At 43.0% G+C, this 24,720-nt stretch overlaps 3 protein-coding genes across 8 annotated transcripts in view; 2 read left to right on the forward strand and 1 right to left on the reverse strand.

The window, feature by feature from the left end:
* Positions 1–3,650, forward strand: part of CLUL1 (clusterin like 1) — a 41,872-nt gene extending 38,222 nt beyond the window's left edge. For all 3 annotated transcript variants that reach the window (XM_069468202.1, XM_069468203.1, XM_069468204.1), the window contains exon 9: positions 3,355–3,650. In XM_069468202.1, the coding sequence (XP_069324303.1) occupies positions 3,355–3,358 (4 nt within the window). In that variant the 3' untranslated portion in view covers positions 3,359–3,650. The remainder of the gene's footprint in view (positions 1–3,354) is intronic.
* A 6,911-nt stretch (positions 3,651–10,561) lies between these two features.
* TYMS (thymidylate synthetase) lies at positions 10,562–21,386 on the forward strand. Of its 3 annotated transcripts, XM_069468535.1 has the most exons (7): positions 10,562–10,820; positions 13,081–13,154; positions 15,220–15,394; positions 17,649–17,750; positions 18,473–18,648; positions 19,021–19,092; positions 20,578–21,386. In XM_069468535.1, exons 1-7 carry the CDS (start codon positions 10,616–10,618, stop codon positions 20,713–20,715), a joined length of 942 nt encoding a protein of 313 aa, XP_069324636.1. In that variant the 5' UTR covers positions 10,562–10,615; the 3' UTR covers positions 20,716–21,386. The 3 variants fall into 3 exon arrangements, with proteins under 3 accessions (XP_069324636.1, XP_069324637.1, XP_069324638.1); XM_069468536.1 differs by lacking the exon at positions 17,649–17,750 and having other exon boundaries at positions 20,578–20,715; XM_069468537.1 differs by lacking the exons at positions 13,081–13,154; positions 15,220–15,394 and having other exon boundaries at positions 20,578–20,715.
* A 539-nt stretch (positions 21,387–21,925) lies between these two features.
* Positions 21,926–24,720, reverse strand: part of ENOSF1 (enolase superfamily member 1) — a 28,404-nt gene continuing 25,609 nt past the window's right edge. For both annotated transcript variants that reach the window (XM_069468534.1, XM_069468533.1), the window contains 3 exons: positions 24,481–24,580; positions 22,654–22,735; positions 21,926–22,027 (listed from right to left, as the gene is read on the reverse strand). In XM_069468534.1, coding sequence (XP_069324635.1) covers positions 21,926–22,027; positions 22,654–22,735; positions 24,481–24,580 — 284 coding nt within the window. The remainder of the gene's footprint in view (positions 22,028–22,653; positions 22,736–24,480; positions 24,581–24,720) is intronic.

The following is a 24,720-nucleotide window of genomic DNA, read 5'->3' on the forward strand; positions in this document are numbered from 1 at the left end:
GGTTAAGTAGATTATAGCTAAATACATTCAGTACATTTAAGGAACCCATTAAAAATATTTATAAAATTTAAATAATAATTTGCCAACTAATTTAACAAGAGCTTTATTATAAACCCATCTTTGAGATATTATTATCATCATTTTACAGAAAAGGAACTTGAGGCTCAGGGTCCAAGGTCAAATGAACTACTCAAGTCAGTAGCAGGTAGATCCAGAATTTGAACTTAGTTCCCCCTGACTCATAATCACCACACTGAACTGCTTCCTGTTAGGACATTTGGTCAAAAAAAACAAGATACAAAAATCTTGGTAATATGACCAATCTTAAAGAATAATTAAGTTTTAGTTCTAAGTTGTCATTCATAAAGGACCTTGTTTGTAGGTCACCATGAATGTCTAATTAAGCTACACATTACTAGATTTTCTCCCTCTCCCCTTCCCTCTGAGTTTTGAGGGCCTTTATTTCTAGTTATGTCAGTCAAACAACTGATATCTTTTTAGCATCTACTAAGTTAAGGCAAGACCCAGTACTAAGGAGGAAAAAATGAGAAATTGGACAAGATCTTGTCCCAAAAGAGCTTCCTATCCAGCAGGGGGCACAAGACAGACAGACAGACACACACAAACACACACATACACACAAACAGACACAAGATACACACGTAAGTGTAATTCAAGGCAGGATTTAGTGAATGCACAAGGGCTGGCTCTGGGAGTTCAGGGAGGGTTGTTTACTTTCTGGCGGGGAGAAATTTCTGAGCTGGATGTACTACATTCCTTTCCTTCTCTTCCCTTCTCACCCATTTTCTATCTCCTCCCATCCTTTCCTCCTCTCCCTTCCTCTTTCTCCTCCTTCCTCCCACTCTCTCTTCTCTCTTCCTTTCTTAAAAATAGATCAATTAATTAAAAACATATTTATGTAGCTATACACACACAGTGTGGAGGTGGGAGGGGAGAATGTTCAAAAAAGGGGGAAAGTGTGAGCAAACAGGGCAAGAAAGAGTAAGAGTAGAGCATCTAGGTGTCAGGGATGTTGGGAAGTCCTGTCAAACTGGTCCCCACCCATTATGGGGCCTTTGAACTTCCCTGTGTCTGGGAACCTCCCACCCTATGTGAGTTTGGGTTCTTTATTTAGTTGCAAGCAACCAAGACCAACTCAGCTAAAAGAAATGGAAGGGTACTGCTTGATTCATCAAATCAAAGGGAAGCTGGACCACCATGAGCAGGGTAGGAACCAGACAGTTCAGGAGTCTGGGAGGCGGGAACCCATGGATAGCTTCTTTGGGGCACAGTGGTCAGGGTGAAGCAGCTGCAGTTGTTTTCACTCTTCAGGTCACTCTGCTCGAGACCTGACTTGCAGGAAAGAATCTGACTGGCTGGGCTGGGTCATGTGTGTCTACCTCTAGACCACAGCAGAGGGGCATCGTGGCTGCTAGTCCTGATACACTACCTCTTTGTCTTGGTAACTGAATCATCTGATGACTTAGTTCAAATTGTACTTCTTCAGGGCTGACATGTCCTCTCTGACCCCTAGACCAGGCTGGGGCCCCCTTTCATACATGATCCTAACACCATGCAGCACTCAATTCTTCTGATTTTTGCATTTACCCGTGTGGCTCTTTGATGAATGTCCATCTCCACCACTGGACCATACACTCCAGGAAGATGGCCACCATTTGAGGCTCTTTGCTCTCCAAGTCATCCCAGGGGCCTAGGACCATGCCTGACACAGAGCATATCCTTAATATTTGTTGAATAAATAAATTAATACACACGTGTGAATGAATAGAATACAACAAGAATGACAGTAGATGAAGATGGAAAGCCAAGCTGGGAAGAAGTCAGGAGGATTTTGAATGCCAGGCTGTGGAATGAGTTCTATGGCACTGGTGAGACCCCGTAGTTTTTTAGAAATGAAACAATGTGCTAGTACTCACGTCGGTACTGACCATGCTATAAGCCAAATCAAAATATTTTCAATAAAATCGCCTCTTCACAGATGTTGGAATGATATGGGTGCAATTACAATAAGAAATGAGATATTGGATAATTAAGATATTGGATAATTGAGAGATTGAGCAAGTTATTTACCAATAAGGCACACAAAGTGATCTTTCACAAAGGCAATATTAATTTTTCTTTTTAACTTAGTTTTTAAATTCTAGAAGTAACAAAATCACAATTTCTAAAAATTTAGAAGACAAATATAATTCATAACCTCATCATTTGAACAAAACCATTTCTGTCACTTTACTATTTTCCTTATTCCTATTTTCTTAGTTTCTTAGATTGAATACCAAGAAATAAAATTACTTGTTTAAAGGTTATTAACATTTTATTGTTCTTGATATATATTTTTATATATAGCCAAATTTAATAACAGCAATGTCTGAAGTATGAGTTTCTCATATGTTAACTAGCATTTCAATTTTTAAAAAATCTTCAATAATTAAAATTTTTATAATTTTATGTTTTTTATTACTCATGAGAATAAACATTTTTCTGAGTTTGCTTACTAACTGAATTTCTTTTTGTGTGTGCATCCTATTCAATATAGTGGATACAATTTTGTCTGTGTTCTGATTAGATTAATGCATCAGGCTTCCAAACCTGACAAAGGTGAAAGAGAAAGATACTAAGGAAAACACCAGGAAAGATGGCAGAAAAGGATCACCCTGGCATTTTCAATCATGTAAACATTTGTTAGATACCCTAGCTGCAAGGTTATGTAGCTTGCTAAAACATGAACTCCAATTTTATAGTGTGAAACATTTTTAGAACCGTCTTCTGGAATTCTTATCTAGTAATCTAGTATCCTAGGTGCCTGGGGTTCCTGACTGGTTTGCAATGTGTTTTATTTCCCCATTCCAAACTTTCACAGCTGCCGGCCCTGGGATCAACGGTTACAGGCTGTAACACAATGTCTCGTACATCCTGTGTATTTAATCAGCCTTTGTTGATGAGTTTTTACCATCATCATCATCGTTAAAGGCACACATTAAAAATTTGTTGAATAAAGTTGAGTCATGAGTAACAGAAGTTTATTGGGCAAACACTGTGTGCATGTAGAGTATAGAAAAAACACTTTGTTTTCACATCAGTGGAAGGGACCGTCTTGGAGGTTCAACAAACTAGGGGACTGTGAAGATTTCTTCAAACAGCAATGTTAAGAATATCCATACATATGGCTTTTCCATTATTTTACTATATACAGTAGTAATCTTTCCAAAAGCCAAGGGCCTTTCTTCTATTATTCAGCTTGAACTTTTACTCCAAGAAAAAAAATACGCTGAGTCTATAAGTAATTTATTAGTATTTTGATTATTGCTGCTTTTTTTTTTTTTTTTTTTTAAGGTAAGAAGATCTAATGCATCCTGTATCAGGCAAGTAGAATTACCTCTTCAGCTGAGATCTGAAAATCCTGAAATACATAAGGATAATGCAACAAACATAGCTTCAGAAAAGTATGTTAGTTATGTATTATGAAGTACTGTTATTAATAATTTACTTACTTTGAATGGCAGCTTAATAGCTACTCAAATTGAGTTAAAATAAAAATTCTCTTTTAAAAAATCAAATGCACATATATATGTACTACATTTTATGGTACATTGGTGGTTCTTTGTATGTCAAATAAATATTAAATCTCCTACGTGTCTATGTTCTATCATTTCTGCAAACATATTACTTGCTAATCAATAAAAAAGTTCTTTCAGTTTGCTTTTGCATTTGAAATATAATTGACTTTTTGAAAAAAAATCTATAATTCATTCCTTTGTTTCGTAAAAACCAATAGCTTCTGCATAGTTTTATTTGGGGGTGAGTGGTAAAATGTATTGGGTTATTAAATATGAAATGTCCGATTTCCTTAAGTGCTAAGTTTGACAGTTGAAATATCTGATATTTCACTTTGGCACTTCTTGTTTTATGTTTATTGTGAAGGTACATCCTCAGTGTTTGAAACGTACATTTTGGCTTGTGATTATCTTTCAAATTTTTTTAGAGCAATTTTTGTGAAACCATGGATAAGTAAAAAATTCTTGTTATTTTCAAATATGAGTTCCATGGGGAACCAATGGAGTGCAGACAATTCAAAATATGAATAAAATGTTTGGGAAAGATGTGGCTAATGAATGCACTGTACATCCATGGTTTGAGAAATTCTGTTGTGGTGATTTTAATCTTAAAAATGAGCCTCATGGGTGACCTGAGTCCAAAGTGGATGATGATGAGCTGAAAGCTGTAGTGGAAGTGAATCCATCTCAACTTATGTGTGAATTAGCAGCAAGGTTGGACGTTACCATTCCAACAGTATTGGACCATTTGAAATAAATCAGCAAGGTAAAGAAGCTGGGGAGATGGGTACTGCCTGAATTAAATGAGCATCAGAAGAGAAATTGTCTCAAGGCTTGCCTTTCTTTGCTGTCATGGTATAAAGGTGAACCATTTCTACACCATATTGTTACATGTGATGAAAAGTGGATTCTTTTTGACAATTGCAAGTGTTCACCACAATGATTGGATAAAGATGAAGTGCCAAAACACGGTCCAAAACCAAATATTCAAAAAACCTAGTGGTGTCGGTTTGGTGGTCCAGTACTGCTATTATCCACTGCAGCTTCATGAAACCTGGTCAATCAATTACAGCAGATGTCCACTGCAACCAACTGGATGAAATGATGAGGATTCTTGCGATTAAGCAGCCGAGACTGGTCAATAGAGACAGGCCAATCCTCTTGCAAGACAACCTTTGACCACATGTCGCCCAAACAATGCTGCTCAAACTACAGAGGCTGGACTTGGAAACTCTCTGTCATCCACTGTATTCACCAACTGACTATCACTTCTTCCAGGCTTTGGACCACTTCTTGCAAGGAAAAATACTCAATTCTTAACAAGCTGTGGAAAACGTCTTTCGCTATTTCATCACCACTTGCTCTCCAGGCTTCTTCGCTGCTGGCATAAACAAGCTACTGTTAAGATGGCAACACTGTGTTGATCGTTTAGGCACATATTTTGATTAATTGTACTGCTTGTTTGAGATATAATAAATTTTTGATTTGAAATCAGACATTTCACATTTAATGACCTAATGTATGGCATTAAGTTTACCATTTTAACAATTTTTAAGTGTACAGTTTGTAGCATTAAGTACATTCACATTGTTGTACAACCATCACCACCATCCATCTCTAGAACTTTTTTCATCTTCCCAAACTGAAACTCTGCACTCATTAAACACTAACTCCCCATTTCCCCCGCCCCACTGCCCCTGGCAAACACCATTGTACTTTCTGTGTCTATGAATTTGACTACTCTAGGTACCGCATATAAGTCAAATCATACAGTACTTTTCCTTTTGTGACTGTCTTATTTCACTTAGCATAATATCTTCAAGGTTCTAATATATACCTAATTTTTCTTATCTAGTCATCCTTTCATGGACATTTGGGTTGCTTCCACCTTTTGGCTATTTTGAATAATGCTGCTTTGAACATGGGTATACGACAGTTTCTTTCTTTCCTTGTTTTTTTTTTTTTGAGAGAGGGTGTCCCTCTATTGCCCAGGCTAGAGTGCAGTGGCCTCATCTGCCTCAGCTTCCTGATTAGCTGGAGCTGCAGGCATGTGTCACCATGCCCAGCTAATTTTTCTATTTTTTGTAAAGATTGACTCTCACTGTTGCTAAGGCTGGTCTCAAACTCCTGGCTTCAATTGATCCTTCCACCTCAGCCTCCCAAAGTGCTAGGATGACAGGCGTGAGCCACGTTGCTCGGCATAGTTTCTTTTTAAAATTAGCATGACAGTGCTGTCTTTTAACAAGTCCACATATATTTTATGGAAAACATAAGATATTTTTGACACTCACTTAACTTCATAATCTGGGCTTGGTGCAACACAATAATGGGAGAGTGATTTGTCAGACTACATCACTAGGGATTACATTGAAAATATATATATAGTCTTTCAAGTTATAAAAAGAAATGTAATTAAAGAGAAGACTCTAAACCTTTAAAGAACTTTCACTGGGTCTTGACCTATTTGATAGAAAGGTTTGTCAGAGCAAGTTAGAGTTCAGAGGCAGCCAACTGAATGTAATCAACTCCAAATGAAGATAAAGTTGTTCCTAAATCATAACCAAAGTCTATAAAAAATGGGAACTATTGTTAGAATCCTGGATTCCTTGGTTTATGGTAAATCTCAAATAAATAGAGCCTATTCAACCATACATACCATATATTTGTTAGAGAAAGTGACAGAGAATAAGTTATTAAGGGAACCTGACTATTTTCTATCCAACAAGCTATCAAAAGCTTGTAAAGTGGAACGAGAAAGGGGGAATTAGGCTCAAGGCAGTTAAGTGGTAAAAAGACTACATACAGGCTGACCTGGATTTTAATCCTGGCTACTATAATTTTTAGGTGTAAAACTTTAGGCAAGATCTTCAACCTCAGCAAGCCTCAGTGTCTTCAGTATAAAGTAATAACAGTACAGTAGTGCCTCCCTTATTCTCAGTTTCACTTTGCAAGCTTTCAGTGACATGAGGTTAATTGTGGTTTAAAAACATTAAATGGAAAATTCCAAAAATACATAATTCATAGGTTTTTAGTTGCATGTCATTCTGAGTAGCTTGATGAATTCCCTGCTCCCTCCCACCTGGGAGGTGAATCCTCCCTTTTTCTGGTGTCTCCATGCCCCCTCCCCCTCCCCCTCCCCCGGCCATTAGTAACTTTGAAGCCACCTCTGTTATCAGATCAGCTGTATCCAGGACTTGTGTTCAAGGAATCCTTATTTGACTTTATAATGGCCCCACGGTGCAATAGTAGGGATGCTGGCATATTGTTATAATTGTTCTAGTTTATTACTAGTTACTGTTTTTATTTATTTATTTTTAAATAGAGACGGAGTCTCACTGTGCTCAGGCTGGTATCGAACCCCTGAGCTGCAGCTATCCTCCCGCCTCAGCCTCCTAGAAAGCTAGGACTACAGGCATGAGCCACTGCACCCGGCCTAATTATTGTTTTTGATCTCATCTACACCTAGTTTATAAATTCAACTTTATCATAGGTATGCATGTATAGGAAAAAGCTTAGTATAGACAGGGTTCAGTACTATCTACAACTTTAGGCATCCACTGGGCTCCTGGAATGTATCCCTTGCAAATAAGGGGCGATTACTGTAAACGCTTTTGTTTTATAGGGCTGCTGTGAGAATTATCTTAATCCACAACGTGTGGTTCATGATGTTACCTCCCAAACAGCGGGGTTCATTTGCTTGATGGGCATCAAGTCAATAGACACAGCAAAGTTGGTTATAGCAAAGGGGTTTTTATTACTTGGCACAAGTAAGGAGCACACCGGGGACAGTTCCCAAAGTAGTGTGTCCCCCAATAAGGGGGTTAGGCTGGTTTTATAGTCACAGGGTCATTAGGCGAAATCTGATAGGATCTTGCAATCTGACTGCAACCTGCCATGGGGTGAAGCCAGGGCTCAATCTGATTGGATTCTGAATCCTGCCATGAGGTGTTCGTTTCTTAATCTAGTCCCCACTCCTCAGTCTGAGCAGCACTTAGGTTCTGCCTATGGTTGCACGCTTGGTTCATCTGGGCATGCTCAGGTTACATGACCTTCAACCTGTGGGTCCATGGCAGCTGAAAAGCAACTCACAACTTTGTTACATAAAAGTTGAGCCAGATGGTCTGATGCAGTTATAGTGATAAGCATCAGCATCGATAAATGGTAGCAACAATCATAAAAATTATAATATTATGAAGTATCTGACTCATAGTTGAGCCAAAAAGTTAGTTTGCTGCTCTCCTTTACCTAATTTCACCAACATTTTTAGAGTTTGTTGTGTACAGAAAAGGAGGAAGTTTTTCTAGATCAGTAATCTTCAAATGTTTTTGTTCTCTCATCCTCCCTCAAAGGAAACTGAAAAAGCTGCATACGCTCTTGAGTGGGATTTTTCAATATAAATGGAAAGAATAGGAAATTTTTATATCCCATGCAACGTAAATATCAGCATTTAAAAAACATTTATCCCTCTTTAAACTGTGCTTAATGAAATCTAAATATCATAGCAATTAGATACCCAGCATCACCCATTTAAACAAATATACAAACAAGTTTTTAACAGTGAGAAATTTTATTTCATTCCACTTTCTCTGTAAACTCTTATTTTCAATCTGTGTTCCTTAGAGAATTTTATTCTAATGTAATATACTTGTATGCTTAAACGTCTTTGTGTTAAGGTGGGAACTCACAGCGAGGACTAAGAAAGAATTCTCAACAGAAAGATTAGGATAGAAAGAAGTAAGAAGTTTATCTTACTTTCCTGTAACACAGGCACAGCACAAAAGAAAGAAAAGAAGTGCCGCCCCGAGGATAAGGGGTTTGGGGTTTTTATTGGGATAAAGAAGAAGAAAAAAAGAATAGTTATTGCTGCCAGCTGATACAAGAAGGCAGCTGGGAAGTGGCTGCGTTTGTTTTTTCTGTTTTTTCCCTCTTCTGTGATCCTGGCTTATCACTCTCCTTGGAATGTGGTCTGGCATGAACTGGGGGTCCCTGCTCCTTCTATCTGTTCAGTTCTTCTCAAGTGCTGTAAAAAACAAACTCTTGGAGACCACAAGTTAAGCCACAGGTGGTTAATCTTAAAGACAATGAGTTAAGCTACAGGTGGTTTATCAAACAAAGGGGCAGTTGTGCAAGGTGAGTTTTTTCTTCAAAGGGGCAATTATGTGCTGTGAGTTTACTCCTCTTTCTTTCCGTTAGTTCATTAGCAATACTGTCCTTTCACTTTTGTTGATCAATAAAATTAAACATTTTTAAATTTTAAAAATTAAAAATTTCCAGTGACACCAAATTCTAGGTATCAAATATTCAATCTGGATTGAGTGATCATTGTAATTCTTTGTACATAATTGATCAAAATGACAAATATATTACAAATTCCTATGACAATTAAACATAGAGAATTTAAAAAGTAAAATTTTTAACAGAAATATATCTGTTAATGAGATGCAAGAGCTTTTTATTCCCTGGTAAATTCATGTATCCATTAATAATTATTATTCCTTCCTAGAATGAGACAGGATTCAGTATCAATACCATCCCTATTTTTTGTTTTATAGACACAAGCACTGCAGAACCTGCTGGCATAAAAGCACTTGCTGATTGGAATGCTCTTTCCCCAGATCTTCTCCTGCTGGTTTCTTTCCAGTGTTCAGGTCTCAGCTCAAGTGTGATCTCCTGAATGGGGTCTTGCCTGGTGATCAGATCAAAAGTATTCCCTACCCAATCACTCTCTAGCCCTTTACCTGCTTAATTCACGATCATAGCACTTGCCACTATCTGCAGTTATCTTGTTTGGGTACTTTTGTATTATGTGTCTCTGCTATAATATCAGTTCTATGAAGACAGGGACCTTGTCTGTCTCGCTCCTTTACACGTAGAAGGCACTGTGATAGAAGCGTGTGTTGAAGGAAAGAATGATGTTTGTCTGGGATAACCAACATTTATGGAGCAGCCATTTTGAAAGGAACCATTCTCTCCCTATTATTATCAAGCGAAGATAGTCCAAGGAAGGCAATGGAGGCGGAATCTCCATGTGAGCGGCGGTGCCTACTCCTGCATCTTGAGATGTGAGTCAGCTGATATTTGGCTGGAACAAATAACCCAGGCTCAAAATAACACAAGGATGTACAATTATCATGCATCAATAAATTTCATTTCTTAAACAACACAAGGAAAATAAACACAGAGCTAATGTGCGTCTGGATAATCTGGGATATTTTTAGCCTGGGATCTTGCTGGTGATGGAAGATGTGTAGGGACACTTTTGAGTTGGTGTGGGGTAGCGGAGAACAGTTGCATTTGTTTGGCTTTGTGCAGGCAGGCTGGACCCCTGCAACATGCAGGACAATCCAGCCCAAAGAACAGTCCCACCCAAAACGCTGAGAGCACCTATGTGGTCAGTTAACAGTTGATGCAAAAGACTGCTTGCTTACGACACACGAATTAGCACATTTTAAACTCATTATCAAATAGTTCCTCCTCATCAGTGTTTACATTAGAAACAGTTCAGTAAAATTGAAAACTGTGGTGAGTTCACTGGAGAAAGTGCTGGCGGTCATTAATCAAGTAAAAAAAGCTGCGTTATTCCACCTGCTCCACCTGCCGGCCTTCAGTGAGGGCGGGAGAAAATGGAAATGCAAACCACCTGTTAGCACATCCCCTCGGGGGTGGGAACCATCTCCAACAGGGCTGTTAAGACTGCACGAGTCTGTGCGGACTGTCCCAGCTCTGGGGGGTTAGAGAATGGCGCCGTTGGCCCGAAACTTTCCACCTAGAGCGGCCTTTCTCGGCCAATGCACCGAGACAAGCTTTGGGATTTCTTTCTAGGCTGGAGGTTAGCCGTTACGACGCGCTCAAACCGGCGCGGCGCCAGCCGAGGCCGCCGGTCGCAGCCGGCCGGAAGGGGCGGAGCGCGGGAGGCGGCGGGAAAGGGCGCCCGGAAGGGGCCCGGCCTCCGCGCCCTCCCGCTGCGCCGCCTTCGGTCTCCGCCGCCAGCCGTGCACCGTTCCAGCTGCCGGCCGCGCGCCGTCCCTGCAGTGCCCGCCATGCCCGCCGCCGGCTCCGAGCTCCTGTGCCCGCCGTCGCCGCCCCCCGCGCAGAAGCGAGTCGCCGAGCCGCGGCCGCCCCACGGGGAGCTGCAGTACCTGGGGCAGGTCGAGCACATTCTCCGCTACGGCTCCAGGAAGGACGACCGTACGGGCACCGGCACCCTGTCGGTGTTCGGCATGCAGGCGCGCTACAGCCTGAGAGGTGACCCGGGGCGGGACGCGGCAGGGGGCGCGCCTCAGGGGGCTCCGAACTGCGGCGGGGAGAGCGCTCGGGAGCTGCGGTGCACGTTTAGCCCTAACCTTAGGCCTACGAGGGAGGGCAAGCATCCTCACCCCCACTTTCCGGACGCCGAAACTGAGGCTCGGGTTAGAGGCATGATTTGCATAGAGTCACACAGGTAGGAGCGACAACCGGGAGGTGAACCGGGTCCTAATGACTCCCAATCACCCAGGTAGGCTGTCTCCTGCAAAGCGGGCATGATCCAGTGCAGTTGCCCTGTAGTAAACAGTGGGAGAGAGTTGCCTGGGCTTGACCAAGCGCTTGTCTAGAAGCCCGGGCCTTTGCCCCTCCTCTTCCCTTCTCATGTTGGCCGTTCTGCTTTGCAAAGTTTTCAAAAATTGGAGCGAAAATGCTGTGGGCGGAGCAGCGGTGGCGGGAGAAAGGAGAGAACTGAGAGGCTCGGGAGGAACTTGTGTTTCCTGACGGTTTCCCACTTCCCAGTCTCCACGAAGCAGCTTTTCCTCCTAAACCATGAAAAGAGAACGTGAGAGTTCGACTAGAAATTTTTGTTTTTAGACAGGGTCTGGCTCTGTCTCCCAGGCTGGAGTGCAGTGGCGTCGTCATAGCTCACTGTAACCTTAAACTCTGCTTACGTGATCCTGCTGCCTGAGCCTCCTGAGTAGCTGGGACTACAGGCATGCATCACCACTCCCCGCTAAACTTTTAACTTTTTATAGAGATAGGGTCTTGCTGTGTTGCCCAGGCTGTTATCCAACTCCTGGCCTCAGGTGATGTTCCCGCCTCTGCCTACCAAAATGCTAGGATTGTAGGCTTGAGCCACCACACTTGGCCTCAAGTAGAAATTGAAGTTCTGATTCCTCCCTTCTTGTTTGCCTTTAAAACTGAATGGCCCCAGGGAAGCAGTGTCTCCTGTAGGTTGTTAGCCCTTACGCTTTCGGGGGACTGAGGGGTGGGGCTGGGCACAGGAATTTAGGCAGCTGATTGCCCTTGCCTGAAGTCAGACCATCCTCTCATCCTGGATCAAGCGCCTGCTGTGAGGGAGGGACTCCTCACACAGGTGTGGCCAGGGGCTGACATTGCTCCCTTTGGGTAAATGGAGAGCATCCTTGACACAGGTGTGAAGAGTGGTTCTGAGTGGGGAAACCCACTATCGGTGAAGTCACCATATTCAGGGGCAAACCCTCCACCCCCTCCCCGTTCTAGAGACTGAAAAACACACCAGCTGCTGTGGCTGCTCCACCTTGGACAGCTTGGGGAGTTTTGTCTGAGCAGAGGGGTCCACTTTCTTGAGCTCTAACCCCAGAGGCCTCTGAGTAGCAGACTTAAATTTTAACACATCCCCTCTGTTTAGACGTTGGGCAAGTTACTTTACTTCTCAGATAGCTTCCCTATATGTTAAAAATGGAAATAATGCTCAGTGGGCAATACTGATAAAAGCAGGTGCTTGAAAAATCTCTCCCTGTTACATGAATATCACTAAACAAGCGATAATGTGGACTGAACAGGTACCACATTTGAAGATAAGTATTTACACTTTTGTTGCCCTATAGCTTGATGCCTTTCCTTTTGTCCCTTAAGCTGTGCAAGCTTCTATATTGCCTCTGGTGCCTGTAAAGTGGACATTATAATGGCCCCTCAGGGAGGGTGGTTTGGAGGATAAAATAGAAGCATGAAGATCATGTGTTTAAACAGTTGCTATTTTGGCATATTAAAAGAACAGATTAATTTGCTTCGCAAATTTTAAAAAATATTCTTTAGTTTCGGCCAGTGTGATACCTACTATCCCCTGGTCCTGAGCAAGTTTTCTCTGGCAGGATCATCATGGAATTAGTCATGAGAGCCTTCGGGCTCTGTCCTGGGGCACATTTCAGGCGCTGTCTTCACACCTTTGTGACAGGATTCGGGCTAACTGGGTAGTGGTGGCAGCTCTTCCTTTTTTCACTCGGGTATCTTTGCCCTGTCCACAGGAAGTGTGGACTTCCTGTGTCCAGTGGTCACCAGGGCTCAGGAGGCTGGTCCCAGCCCAAATTGGGTCACTGACTTGGCTTGCAGCTTGGAGCTCCACCCTGACTCCAGGCACCCACCTAGGAGTGGTAGTTTTCCAGCCGCTCCTGTGGTCACTCCAGGGCCTTATGTCTGGGGACAGTTTTCTTCCACAGAGAAAGTTGGATGGCCTGGTCTATGTTCCTGTCTTTAAACTATATGGCAAACTGTTTTTCAGGTGAATTTCCTCTGCTGACAACCAAACGTGTGTTCTGGAAGGGTGTTTTGGAGGAGTTGCTGTGGTTTATCAAGGTAAAGAAGTTGCTGCTGTTGGAAGGCGACAGTCTGGTCCCAACACAATAGCTACTGAGACCCTTTTAGAAGTAGATCATGTCGCCCTTCAGCCCGTAGTGGCTCCCATTTCACTCAGTAGGAGCCAACACCCATATGAGACCCCTTTTCCGGCTCTGGCCTTAGCTGCTGCTCTGAGCCCCTCCTGGCTTCCTGGCCAACCTTCTCCCCCAACATGTAGCTTGATTTCCTGATCTTGCTGGCGAGACTTCCTCGATGTCCTGATCTAAGTCTGTGGTTCTCCCCTCACTTCCTTGGCTTTTCTCCCTAGAGAAACATTATCATCTGATGGGTAATGTCAGCCCTTCCCCTCCACCATTAGAAGGGGTCAGGAAACAACAAATAAGTAAGTTAACTGTGCTGTAAGCTCCATGGGGGCAGAGAATTTCTTTCTGTTGTTCACTATTGTATCCCCAGGGCCTAGAACAGCCCACCTCTTAGTAGGACTCAACATATATTGATCATTGGACATAGATACCAACTGTTTTCTCATGTTCATACAAACTAGAAGGGTTTCTTCAGTAACAAGATGTGCCTCTTCCAAAGGGCTAAGTAGGTACCTCGGGCAAGAGCTAGAGTGCGGTGATTACCGGCATCTGTCATGTCCAGAATTAACGATGTCTGTCCAATCCTGGTGAGACAGGCTCGGTTCTGGGCCATCCTGGAAGTTGTGACCCCTTCTGTAGAGTACTTGGTGTTTGGATAGTCTTGGGCCAAACCAGACCCAAGACTTCTATTCTCTCTTAGAAAGGGATGAGGTTTGGATCCAGTCCAGTCTGCCTTAATCTCTATTTGTGGGGTGTTTTGTTTAGTGGTGGCCTATCTCAACTGATAGTGAGCCTCTGGTTCAAAGTGCAGCATCAGAAATCTCAGAAGAGGACATTCTTAAACTAGTTAGAGCCCAGTTTGAATGGATAGAAAGGGGACGCTTTTGAAGCAATATGTGAAAAGTTGAGAAATGACTTGTTGGGAGTAAAAAAATTGACTCAGTAGAAAGCAGAGAAGCAAGATGCCAGAAATAAAATGCATTCACTAGTTTTAACTTAAAGCTTGAATGTGGGATTCTAAGAAGTCCTTACCAGGAATGTCAGATTCACCTCTGTAGGTAGAGTTATTCCACGGGTGACTTGATCCAATACAGGAGTCAGAGGTGCCTGCCCTGCAGCCAGGGATCGGTGGGCAAGAGAGAAGGGAGGGCCGCTAGCTCGTGTCTCCTCACAGTAATTGTGTGGTGAGTACTAATGTGCTCTTTTATAGATAGATAGGCCAGGGTGGGTAGGGAGTGGGTCAGAGGAGAAGGTAGGTAGAAGGGCCAGGCACCCAGCCCAGGTGGATGTGGCAGAAAGCCTTGCTCGTGCTGGTTACAGCACATCATACCCAGAGGCACCAAAGGCAGATGAGGCCTGTCCTTGACCTGGATAGAGGTTACAATGTTAGGGGCCAAATCTGATGGGACGAAATGTAAGAGAAGTAAACATAAGGCTTTGTACTTGGCAAATAAACCAAAACAAAACAGAACAAATTAACTATAATATTAAGTATATGGATTGGGAGTAAACACAACTTTGCAGTGGCAAATATGGGATATGAATGAATTAGGGTCCAAATTTAATTCAGTGTGACTTATAGATTTACCAGAAAAACTAATACTGATTAGTCTGATCATTAGAAATATCCTACATGCCAAGTATAAAATACCATGAATGATTGCATATGAGGCAATAAATTCATTTTGGGGTATCACACTTAGACACAGAACTCAGTTAAACACAAAACTGTCAGATGAGGTGGGCATACGGAAAGGACTTGGAGGTGTTTAGTCTAGAAAGTTTAGTTGAGGGGAATAGAAGAAAAGATTTGAGAGGTGGTTCCAAAGAAAGGATCAGACTGTCCAATAAGCCCTTCAGAGTTTGGGCTGGGACCAGCCTACTTAAAGACAGCATGGGCCCCACGTGGTGGCCTGCCTGTCACATCACCACGGCTGCTCAGAATTCCCTCCATGCTCTATTCAACCCATCTCTTCCAGGGATCCACAAACGCTAAAGAACTGTCTTCCAAGGGAGTGAAAATCTGGGACGCCAATGGATCCCGAGGCTTTCTGGATGGCCTGGGATTCTCCACCAGAGGGGAAGGGGACTTGGGCCCAGTTTATGGCTTCCAGTGGAGGCATTTTGGGGCAGAATACAAAGATATGGATTCAGGTAAGGAGACAGCGATGCCTCCCATTTCCTGAGTGCCCTTCCTAGCATGAGTCTGCTCCGTCATTTCAGATAAAGTCTGAGGGATAAGTCAGCGCCATGGGTGCTGATGTTTAACTTGAATGTTGTGAGAGGCTGTGCCAGCTAAGATGGAGGAGCCACAACTCAACCCTAATTTTTAGGGTTAGGGTCGTGTCACACTCTTGGTGATTAGCATATATTGGGTCCTTGCTTGGCACTTTCCTTACCTGTGTCATTGGCAGGTAGCTGCATGGTTGTGGTGCGTGTCGGGGAGTAGGGTAGGAAGGAAGCCCATCGGTGGGACAAGATGCCCCAATTGCCTTGTGGCAGCTTCGCTCTCCCCTTTGGAGGCCAAGCCGCCAGCACACTCTAGGTGGCGCTGGTGTGATAGCACCGTGCCTAGGTCGCCCTCCCTTTCTGCTGGGGTGGAAGAAGGATGAAACATCTCACTTCTACCTTCCTGTATCACTATCGGTAATGCCACTTGCTGAGTGTCACGGAGCCCAGCCCCTGTCCTGTCCTTAGGAGAAGCAAATACCCACCTTGGGGTGTGTGTGCGCGTGCTCAGGAAAAAACAATTTACTGGCTGGGCAGGAACCAGCAACCTGGGGAGTATGCATCTCATCTAAAGGGGACAGTCACATCTCGCCTCCATCCAGCCAGAGGGATTTGGGCCCCATATTAGAAGTTTTCAATAAAAGCCTAAAATCTGCATTTTGTGTGCAATCATGAGATCTTTTAACTATAGGAAGTTTTAGTGAGTGTGGAATTTCCATAAGGGCTGCCGGTTCAGGGGATGGATAGCGGTGATGGTTGCACAACACTGGGAATGTACTTAATGCCACTGGATTGCATGCTTAAGAATGGCTAAAACGGTAAATTTAATGGTATGTATACTTCATCAAAATGAAAAAAGTTTACGTGGGCCAAACAATTCCTGCAGGCAAGTATTCTGTAGGTGTTAGTCTGTCCCCGTGTCTTAGGGCATCCTTAGGATATGAGGCTGCTCCCCTGGCTTAATGGTGCCTTAACTCCTGCCTGGTGTTCGATTATTTCTTGTTGCTTAAGGGCCCTAATAAAATTATGGCCTTAGTTTGCAGTTGTATAAATGCTCAGCTGTTGGATTTCAGTAGGGGAGTTTGTCATTTTTATTTTGAAATAATAACAGATTTGCAGGGAATTGCAAAAGAAAAAAAAAAAAAAACTGTACAGAGAAGTCCCCTGTACCCTTAACCCAGTTTTTCCCCAAAGGTATTATCCTGGGTGACATCTTGCATAAATTGACATTGGTGTAATCCACAAAGTCGTCAGATTTTGCTAGCTTTACATCCTGTTGTGTGTGTGTTTGGAATTTTAGCGTATGTGTAGGTTCATGTAACTACCACCACAATCAAGATACAGAACTATTCCATCACAGTTCATCTTTTTAAAGGCTTTGATACTATGTCTTTTGGAACTGTGACTGTGAGAGGACTTTCCTCCAAAAAAAGTTTGAGAACTGCTGAACCAGAACATAGTCTGACACCAATAAGTAAAAGTTTAACCAGAGGAGATTACACACTAAAGCTCTGCACTGCAGTTACCAAATCATTTCTCAGTTACCAAATCAGTTCTAGCTCAGAAGGCAGGCAAGAAATTAAAGTCCAGAAACCAGAAATGGGAGAAAAGTACAAGGTGGTGTAATCATTACAGAGGTTTCCTGAAGTTTGTAAGTCAGTGGCATGTTTAGCTGCCAAAGTGTGGTGTCATTTTAGATGGGAGTGTTGGAAGCACACTGCATGGGGCACAGAAGGGAATCCCCTGTTAGTCGGAATGTGTGTGGAATGCTATAATCTACTTAGGATCCAGTACTCTTGTGAGACAAGGATAAGGCAGATTTGTGCAGTGAAAGTGTGACAAGAATGGTTGATGGGCTTAGAGACTGGAGGAACTAAGATTGTCCAGATTGGAAAGAGTTAGCAATGGGGGGAGGGTGGGAGGAGGTAGCCCATGACAGACACACTTAATGGCTCTTACGTAGAAGAGAAAATAGACGTGGTTATGGCTCCAAAGGATGGACCCAGGAGCTCAGACAGTGCCGTGAGATCTGGGGAATTTGCAGAAGGCACTGGCTGTCTTGCAGCCACCGTCAAGGGAGGATGCTGGGTGAACGGCTGTAATAGATGACCCCTGAGGCCATCTCATGAGGTGCTGTGATGAATATGTGTACATGTCCTCTTTTTTGACAATTCTACAGATTATTCAGGTCAAGGAGTTGACCAACTGCAAAAAGTGATTGATACCATCAAAACCAACCCCGACGACAGAAGAATCATCATGTGTGCTTGGAATCCAAAAGGTTGGAAGGACCTAGTCATCTTCATTCTAACCGTACTGTTGGCACAGAGGGATTGTGCAGAGTCCCCAGAGGGAGGCAGGACCGTGGGCACTGTTAGTTTTGGGACCTTATGCAAGTCACACTTTGCCCTGTTTTCAACTTTAGATCCCGGGGTTGGGCCCAGATGATCTTAACTGGTGTATTTATACTCACTCTTACTCCAAAGAGGGCTTTAAATTGCCTATAAAACTACAGATAAGATTTTAACATTTTAAATTAAATTGGAGCAGGTGAAGTTTTAGGTCACTGCAACCTTGCCAATTATGAACATTTTTAGTAATTATGTTGTAAAATTCAACTCTACCAGGGTGTTAAGTACCCAGAGTGGAATGTTTGTATCTATAATAGAGACTTTTAGTACAGGAGGGCGTGTCTGAAACGCCAGTTTCCTGTGGCCCCTGCAAATGAAATGATTCTTGCTGTATTTGTAGTTTGGTGCCACAAAGGTGGCACAAATCCTTCATTTTGGCTCAGATGGGAGAGTATTGTTCCAGCTGTAAACGTAGCTCTGCAGAAATCTCGTGCTTACGGACAATCTCCAGAGGTGTGGGCCGTGAGTGTCCCTACAGCCCAGTGGCTCTCTCATGGTCTCAGCGATGGCTTCTGCTTCCCTCCTGGTTTACTTTAAATGTGTTCTCTGAAACCACCGCCTCTCCTTATTCTCCCTTCTGCTGGTTCCTCAGATCTTCCTCTGATGGCGCTGCCTCCGTGTCACGCGCTCTGCCAGTTCTATGTGGTGAACGGTGAGCTGTCCTGCCAGCTGTACCAGCGGTCGGGAGACATGGGCCTGGGCGTGCCGTTCAACATCGCCAGCTACGCCCTGCTCACGTACATGATCGCACACATCACCGGTCTAAAGGTGGGCTGCTCTCGGGAGGGACGGCTGGCACCAGCCTAAGGCCCTTAGCTCTTCGGTTCTTGAACGTGGGAAAATGAGTTACAGAGAGTTCAGTCTCTGATTGGTTTTAAAATTTGATATATGTGAATGAGACATGAACCAGCTTACTTTGTACCTTCCTGTCCTAGTGGTCTGTGTACACTAACAGGTCCACATAGGTTGTTTGTAATATTAACTTATGAATTGACGTCTCAAAAGCTACACTGGTTAAATTGTTTTTTTGTAAAGCCCTAGGGTGTCTGCATACCCTATATAATGTGTCTTTAAATGATGTGTTTTGAAGGAATTGAAACTAAAACATTGACTGTTTTGTGCTCTTCCATGGCATTTTAGCCAGGTGACTTTGTACATACTTTGGGAGATGCACATGTTTACCTGAATCACATTGAGCCGCTGAAGATTCAGGTAAGAATTATATGTTACTTTGGGGTTTGGTATTCTCTTGATAAAGGTTGATTTGTGGAACCTCTGCAACAGGCATCTGCTCAATGTTTCTAAGCTAAAGACAACTATGCTCCGACTGCGGGACTTCGGTTTAGGGAGGGTGGTGGGCAGGTGGGCGGGGACAAGGCAGACACCTGACCTGCCTCTGCTGTCCCAGGCATGTCTCACGCCAGGTGCTGTAAGGTACTAAGCATTAGAGCCAGAGAGGAGCCACATTTGAGCTAGGGGATTTGGGACCATCCCAGAGGTGGCATTTTAACTCGTATTTTCACTTGAAGGAGAATTAAAATGCAAATGATTTCCCTTAATTTGATGCCAAATATGGTATTTAGTTCTGAACTTTGAAAAGTCTGTTCAAGTCCCTGAGTTATAGCAGCCACCAAATGATGATTTGAAATGGCAATAAAAACGTGTGTGTCTGCTTTGTGAGCCCCAGGGAAAAAAATTTAGAACCAAATCCACTTAGCCTCTTCCAGATTAGATGTGGATTTTTTTTGTTAGACAGAGTCTCACTCTGTTGCCTGGGCTAGAGTGCCGTGGCGTCAGCCTAGCTCACAGCAACCTCAAACTCCTGGGCTCAAGAAATCCTTCTGCCTCAGCCTCCCGAGTAGCTGGGACTACAGGCATGCGCCACCATGCCCAGCTAATTTTTTCTATATATTTTTAGTTGTCCAGATAACTTTCTATTTTTTTAATTTTTATTTTATTTTTTTATAAGGTTGGTACCAATTCTTTCTACTTTTTTAGTAGAGATGGGGTCTTGCTCTTTTGCTCAGGCTAGTCTCGAACTCCTGAGCTCAAACGATCCGCCCACCTCGGCCTCTCAGAGTGCTAGGATTATAGGCGTGAGCCACCATGCCCAGCCTAGATGTGGGTTTTGAAAGTTACTCCTTTGCAGGAGCTTGGCTGCTATTGAGTCAAGGGTGACTTCAGGTGCTTCTCTCTGGCTGTCTGCTCCAGTCATTTTGGACACGATAATGGGAGGTTGTGACATGTGTCCACATCTTAATTGCCACTGTTCATCTCAGGAATCCTTTTCTGTAAATTGTCAACACGTATCAACTTTCCTTCCCCTGTCTGCCAGGGACAGTTGGGATAGGGATCGTGGAACTCAAGTGACCTTAGTGAGTGCTGAGTTACAGATAAAAAAGGAAAAGCCTGTGCTCCCATCTTTAATAAATTTACCAAGAGTGATTATAAACGTGTACTTACACCTGATGAGCCACCAGGCTCCTGATGCTGTGTAATGTCATAAAAACCTTCACTCTTGAGAACCAGAGGGGTTGTGGTGTTACATACCAGGGACAAGATATTTACAGAATTACACCCCTGTAAGATTATACTTCGTTGATCAAATACTGTGTTATTTGTTTCATGAAGGGACACGAGGAACAGAATTAGAGGTTGTACAAATAAGGGAAAATAATGGTCCTATTTTGTTTTTAGCTTCAGCGAGAACCAAGACCTTTCCCGAAGCTCAAAATCCTTCGAAAAGTTGAGACAATTGATGATTTCAAAGCTGAAGACTTTAAGATTGAAGATTATAATCCGCATCCAACTATTAAAATGGAAATGGCTCTTTAGAGTGCTGGCAAAGGAGTGTGAAGAACATTATCGGTCTTTCAGGTTTGCACGGGATGCCCAGGTGAAAGTTCTTTCTGCTCTAAAGGAAAAGGAACTCGGTCAAAAATCTTTTGGTTATTAACCTATCAGTTATTAACTTTTAAGGCTGTTAGTATTGGCAAATGTAAATGAGCTGTTTCTTTCAGTAACAAAAAGTCTTGGGTTTGGTAAACTCACTGAAGACATATGAAAATGTCGAGATGATGAAGGAGAATGAACCTATATGTGCTCTTAACAAAAATGTACATACATTTTAATCCCAAGTCTTCCGAAGATTGGAGAATTTCAAGAATTCTACAAGCTGTTCTTTTAAATCTGAGTGAGCTCAATAACACCCTCAATCACAGGTAGTGGGAAAGTTAAATTTATTTTATATATTGTTACAATAAAGAAGTGTTCTGCATTTGTCCATGTTTTTTCATTCTGTATTGCCATTTATCTGCTCAGTTCCTGCCTAAAATAGATTTAACTGAATGCTTCTAAGTAAACATATGGTGTATTTCTGGTTTGGATATATTTTAGAAATGCTGACTATACTACATTTTGCCCTGTTTTCCTATGACTCATCTCATTTCTAGCTGCATTTTATCACTAAAATATAATGACCATTAAGGACAATTTTTACAGGATTATAAAAAAGTCTATGAAATAACATTTTGCCCTTTTTAGCATCAGTATGGTGTGAATTCTCTAATATGCTTAGACTGAACAAGAAAAGGATGCTAAACCGCTTCAATGTTAATCAGTGAAATCTTTTTCCCTTTGTTACATACCAGATAGCCCATGGTGCTGCAGAACTATTTTTATTGTGCTAATTTATGACAGGTATTAAATAGAATAAGGAATTGTCCCAACAAATTATGTAACATGTTGCTTATTTTCAAAGTACAGTTTAATGTCTGGGTATCAGCACTTGACAGTAATTTTGCAAGAACATCTTCCTGGACTTTGGGCTGGTTAAATCTAAATTTGTTTAAGGATTAAACAGAAGATGTATTGATTTCTATTGATTTGCTAAAAGAATCAAGTAATAGTGATTATTGAGCTGAGTCCTGAGGTTTAATATGGCTTTCAGCTAAACTTGATTGGTAGGATATTTTTTTTCTTCTATTTTCTTAAAACTACACCCAAGCCTTTTCACTTAAAGAAAAAAGATGTTAGCACTGAACACTTAATTTTTCTGAGCAGCAAGGAGTTTCTTCCAAACGTCACCATCTGGATACTGGTGTTTCCTTACAGATTCCTCCTTCATCTCTGTTGAATAGCCAGCATCCTATCAAAGACAAAAAATTACTACGTGCTAATAACCACCTGGGACAAAACCATGTATTTATGTATTTCTGCTGCTCCAAGAGATGCTTTTAAATCTAAGCCAGAGGTAACTGTATTAATATTTTAAAAGCAAGTTTTCAGATTGTTTGAAACGGGGCAGAGGGGGCATATTTATTGGCTACTTGCCAGGATTAGTTATCTAAACTCATCAAACTTCCTTTGATAATAGGGCAACCTTTGTTGGTGAAAATGAGCTCTGATCTCTTGAACATGATCAGGGTAGTGGCCCCAGTAACACGACTGTAGTCAAACCTGACTACAGGTTCACTGACTTGCCAGATAGTGCCAGGGTTTGGCGGGGGGTGGTTCTGCACAAGGAGTGCAGGTTTTAAGGTCTCAGCTCATGAGGGAAGGCTTGCATTAGAGAAGCCTTGTCAGAAGCAATGTGACCTCCACGCCCTGACTTTTAGGCCTTAGAATTTTGATACTGACTAACCAAAGAGCCATCTGTTTCTGAACTCTTAAGGAGTGAAACAAAGCTCTGTGCTCCATAGTGTGGTTCATGAGAATGGGCACAACAGTGGCTGGCAGTGTCGCCTCTGCAGGGCCCCCTCAGGCCAGTCTCACCGTTGGAGGCATGTAGGAAGCCTGCCGGATCTTCACAGGATACTTGAAATGTTCATGCAGGTGGTCGACGTACTCACACATCCTAGGAGGAAGGAATCAGATTGGGGCAATAATGCCTGAATTTAGGTCATTCCTGTGGTGCTGTTAAGGCAGAAGGCGGGGGTGCCACATGAGAAATGGACTTGGTCAAGTCTTGGCTGTGCTACCATGCGTGTGTGTTTCTGGCCAGATCCCTGACCCGGCCTCCGGTGCTCATCTGTGAACTACAGCAACATGGGGTGGGGGCTTAGATTAGATGAATCATGAAATCCCTTTTAACTCTGAAGGTTTTGTGATGCCCTTTAAAAGCATCAATTCGGACTCCACAAATATCTGGGATTATTTGGGTGCCTTCGGCTAAAAGTTAGATAAATAGCTTGAAATCACCAGATGAGGTTCCTTCCAGCTATACAAATGATTTAGATGAAGAGCACAAATTTTAGAATTGGATCAAGCTGTGTTCAACTTCTATGTCAGCCACTTAAAGTTTTGAGGCCTGGGGCAAGTGACCTAACTGCTGCCTGACTTCAGCCACTTTTTAACGACCAGCTGTGAGAGGCAGACTGGGTGCTCGGCACTTGGGACACATGAAGGAATGGCAGGACAGACCCTCCTGGTTTCAGTGGACACAGGCACTAAGGCATCGACTGTGATATTGTTCTGTAATCTGCCAAAGAACAGGTGGGGATGAAGACCCAGCCTGGGAGAGGACAGCTGGGCCTTCAAAGATGAACAGGGAACCGGCAGAGAAGGGCAAAGCAGAGAGCTGAGCACCAGGCACCAGCACACGCTCGGTGTCATGGTGCGCTAAGGCACAGTGGTGACCCTCTGTCCCATCCCTTAGGAATTACAGGACTTCTCAAGGTTGGTGGAAGCTCCCTTTAGTCCTGAGGGCAAGAACTGAAATGAGAGGGTGGTAAAAGCAGGATAACCTAGGATTGGCCATTTTCTTCATTATAGAATCAGATTATCAATTGGAAGGGAAAAAAATAATCTAGACCCGACCTTTTCCAGATGAACGGTGAGATCATGTAACCAGAGGCAGCTTCAGGACTGAGCAGGCCCAGGTTTCCTTCTTTCAATCTAATTTTTTTTTTTTATAGTATAAAATAGTTCAGGCATAGTAACAGGCAGCACCTATCTGCTCACACCCAGCTGAAGAAAGAAACCGTTACAATGAAACCCTCTGTGTACCATGACGGTCCCATTTCTCTCTCACAGTCCTGAATTTGCTGTTTCCCTTTCCCATGCATATTTTCCTGCCTTCCCTGCACACTTGTATGATCTTTCTGCACTACAGTTAATCCCAGGAGATGGGAACAGCAAAATAAGCAAAGCCACATGCGTGCAGATGAATAGAAGGAGACTGTCCTCATGTGAAGGCCCCCTGGCCACGAGGAGAAGATGAAACTAGAAGATGCGGCCAGACCATGGACTACTCCAGTGTCAGGAAGAGGAGACTGGACAGAAGAGGAGAACAGACATGATGAAAAAGGAGCTGATGGAGGGAGAGTTGTTGCAAGCCTCACCTTCGATGTGCTTACAAAACAAAGTCAGCCACCAGGAACCTACCCTTCTAGAAGGAAAAATGACTATTTGCTGGGGTGCCTCTGTTGTCACTGCCCCGCATGGAGAAGTGGAAACTAAACCAACTTGACCTGTGCGTTATGGGACATGCCAATAGATAGAGTTCTTAGTGTTTCTGGTCACGAAAGCAGAATTCTGAAAGGGTCCCTCAGTCTAGGCCAGATCTATGGAAGCAGAGAGTACCAATGCCACATTACTGACCTGTTTTCAAGGCTTGCAGAGACGGATATGTAGTCAAACATGATCAAGTGCTGGACCAGTTCACAGAGGCCAACTCCACCAGCGTGGGGGCAAACAGGAACTAAAAGGAAGGCGTTTCTATTTAATGCCAAGAGTAGGGCAAAGACAGGAAGGGGTGAAAGAACCTTCCCGTTTTTCTTATTACCCACAGGTGATTAAATCATTTGTTAATATTTAGGGTGAAAAATCATCAAGTATTCC

This window comes from Eulemur rufifrons, chromosome 5 (genome assembly GCF_041146395.1).
Source record: "Eulemur rufifrons isolate Redbay chromosome 5, OSU_ERuf_1, whole genome shotgun sequence".
Taxonomy (NCBI): domain Eukaryota; kingdom Metazoa; phylum Chordata; class Mammalia; order Primates; family Lemuridae; genus Eulemur; species Eulemur rufifrons.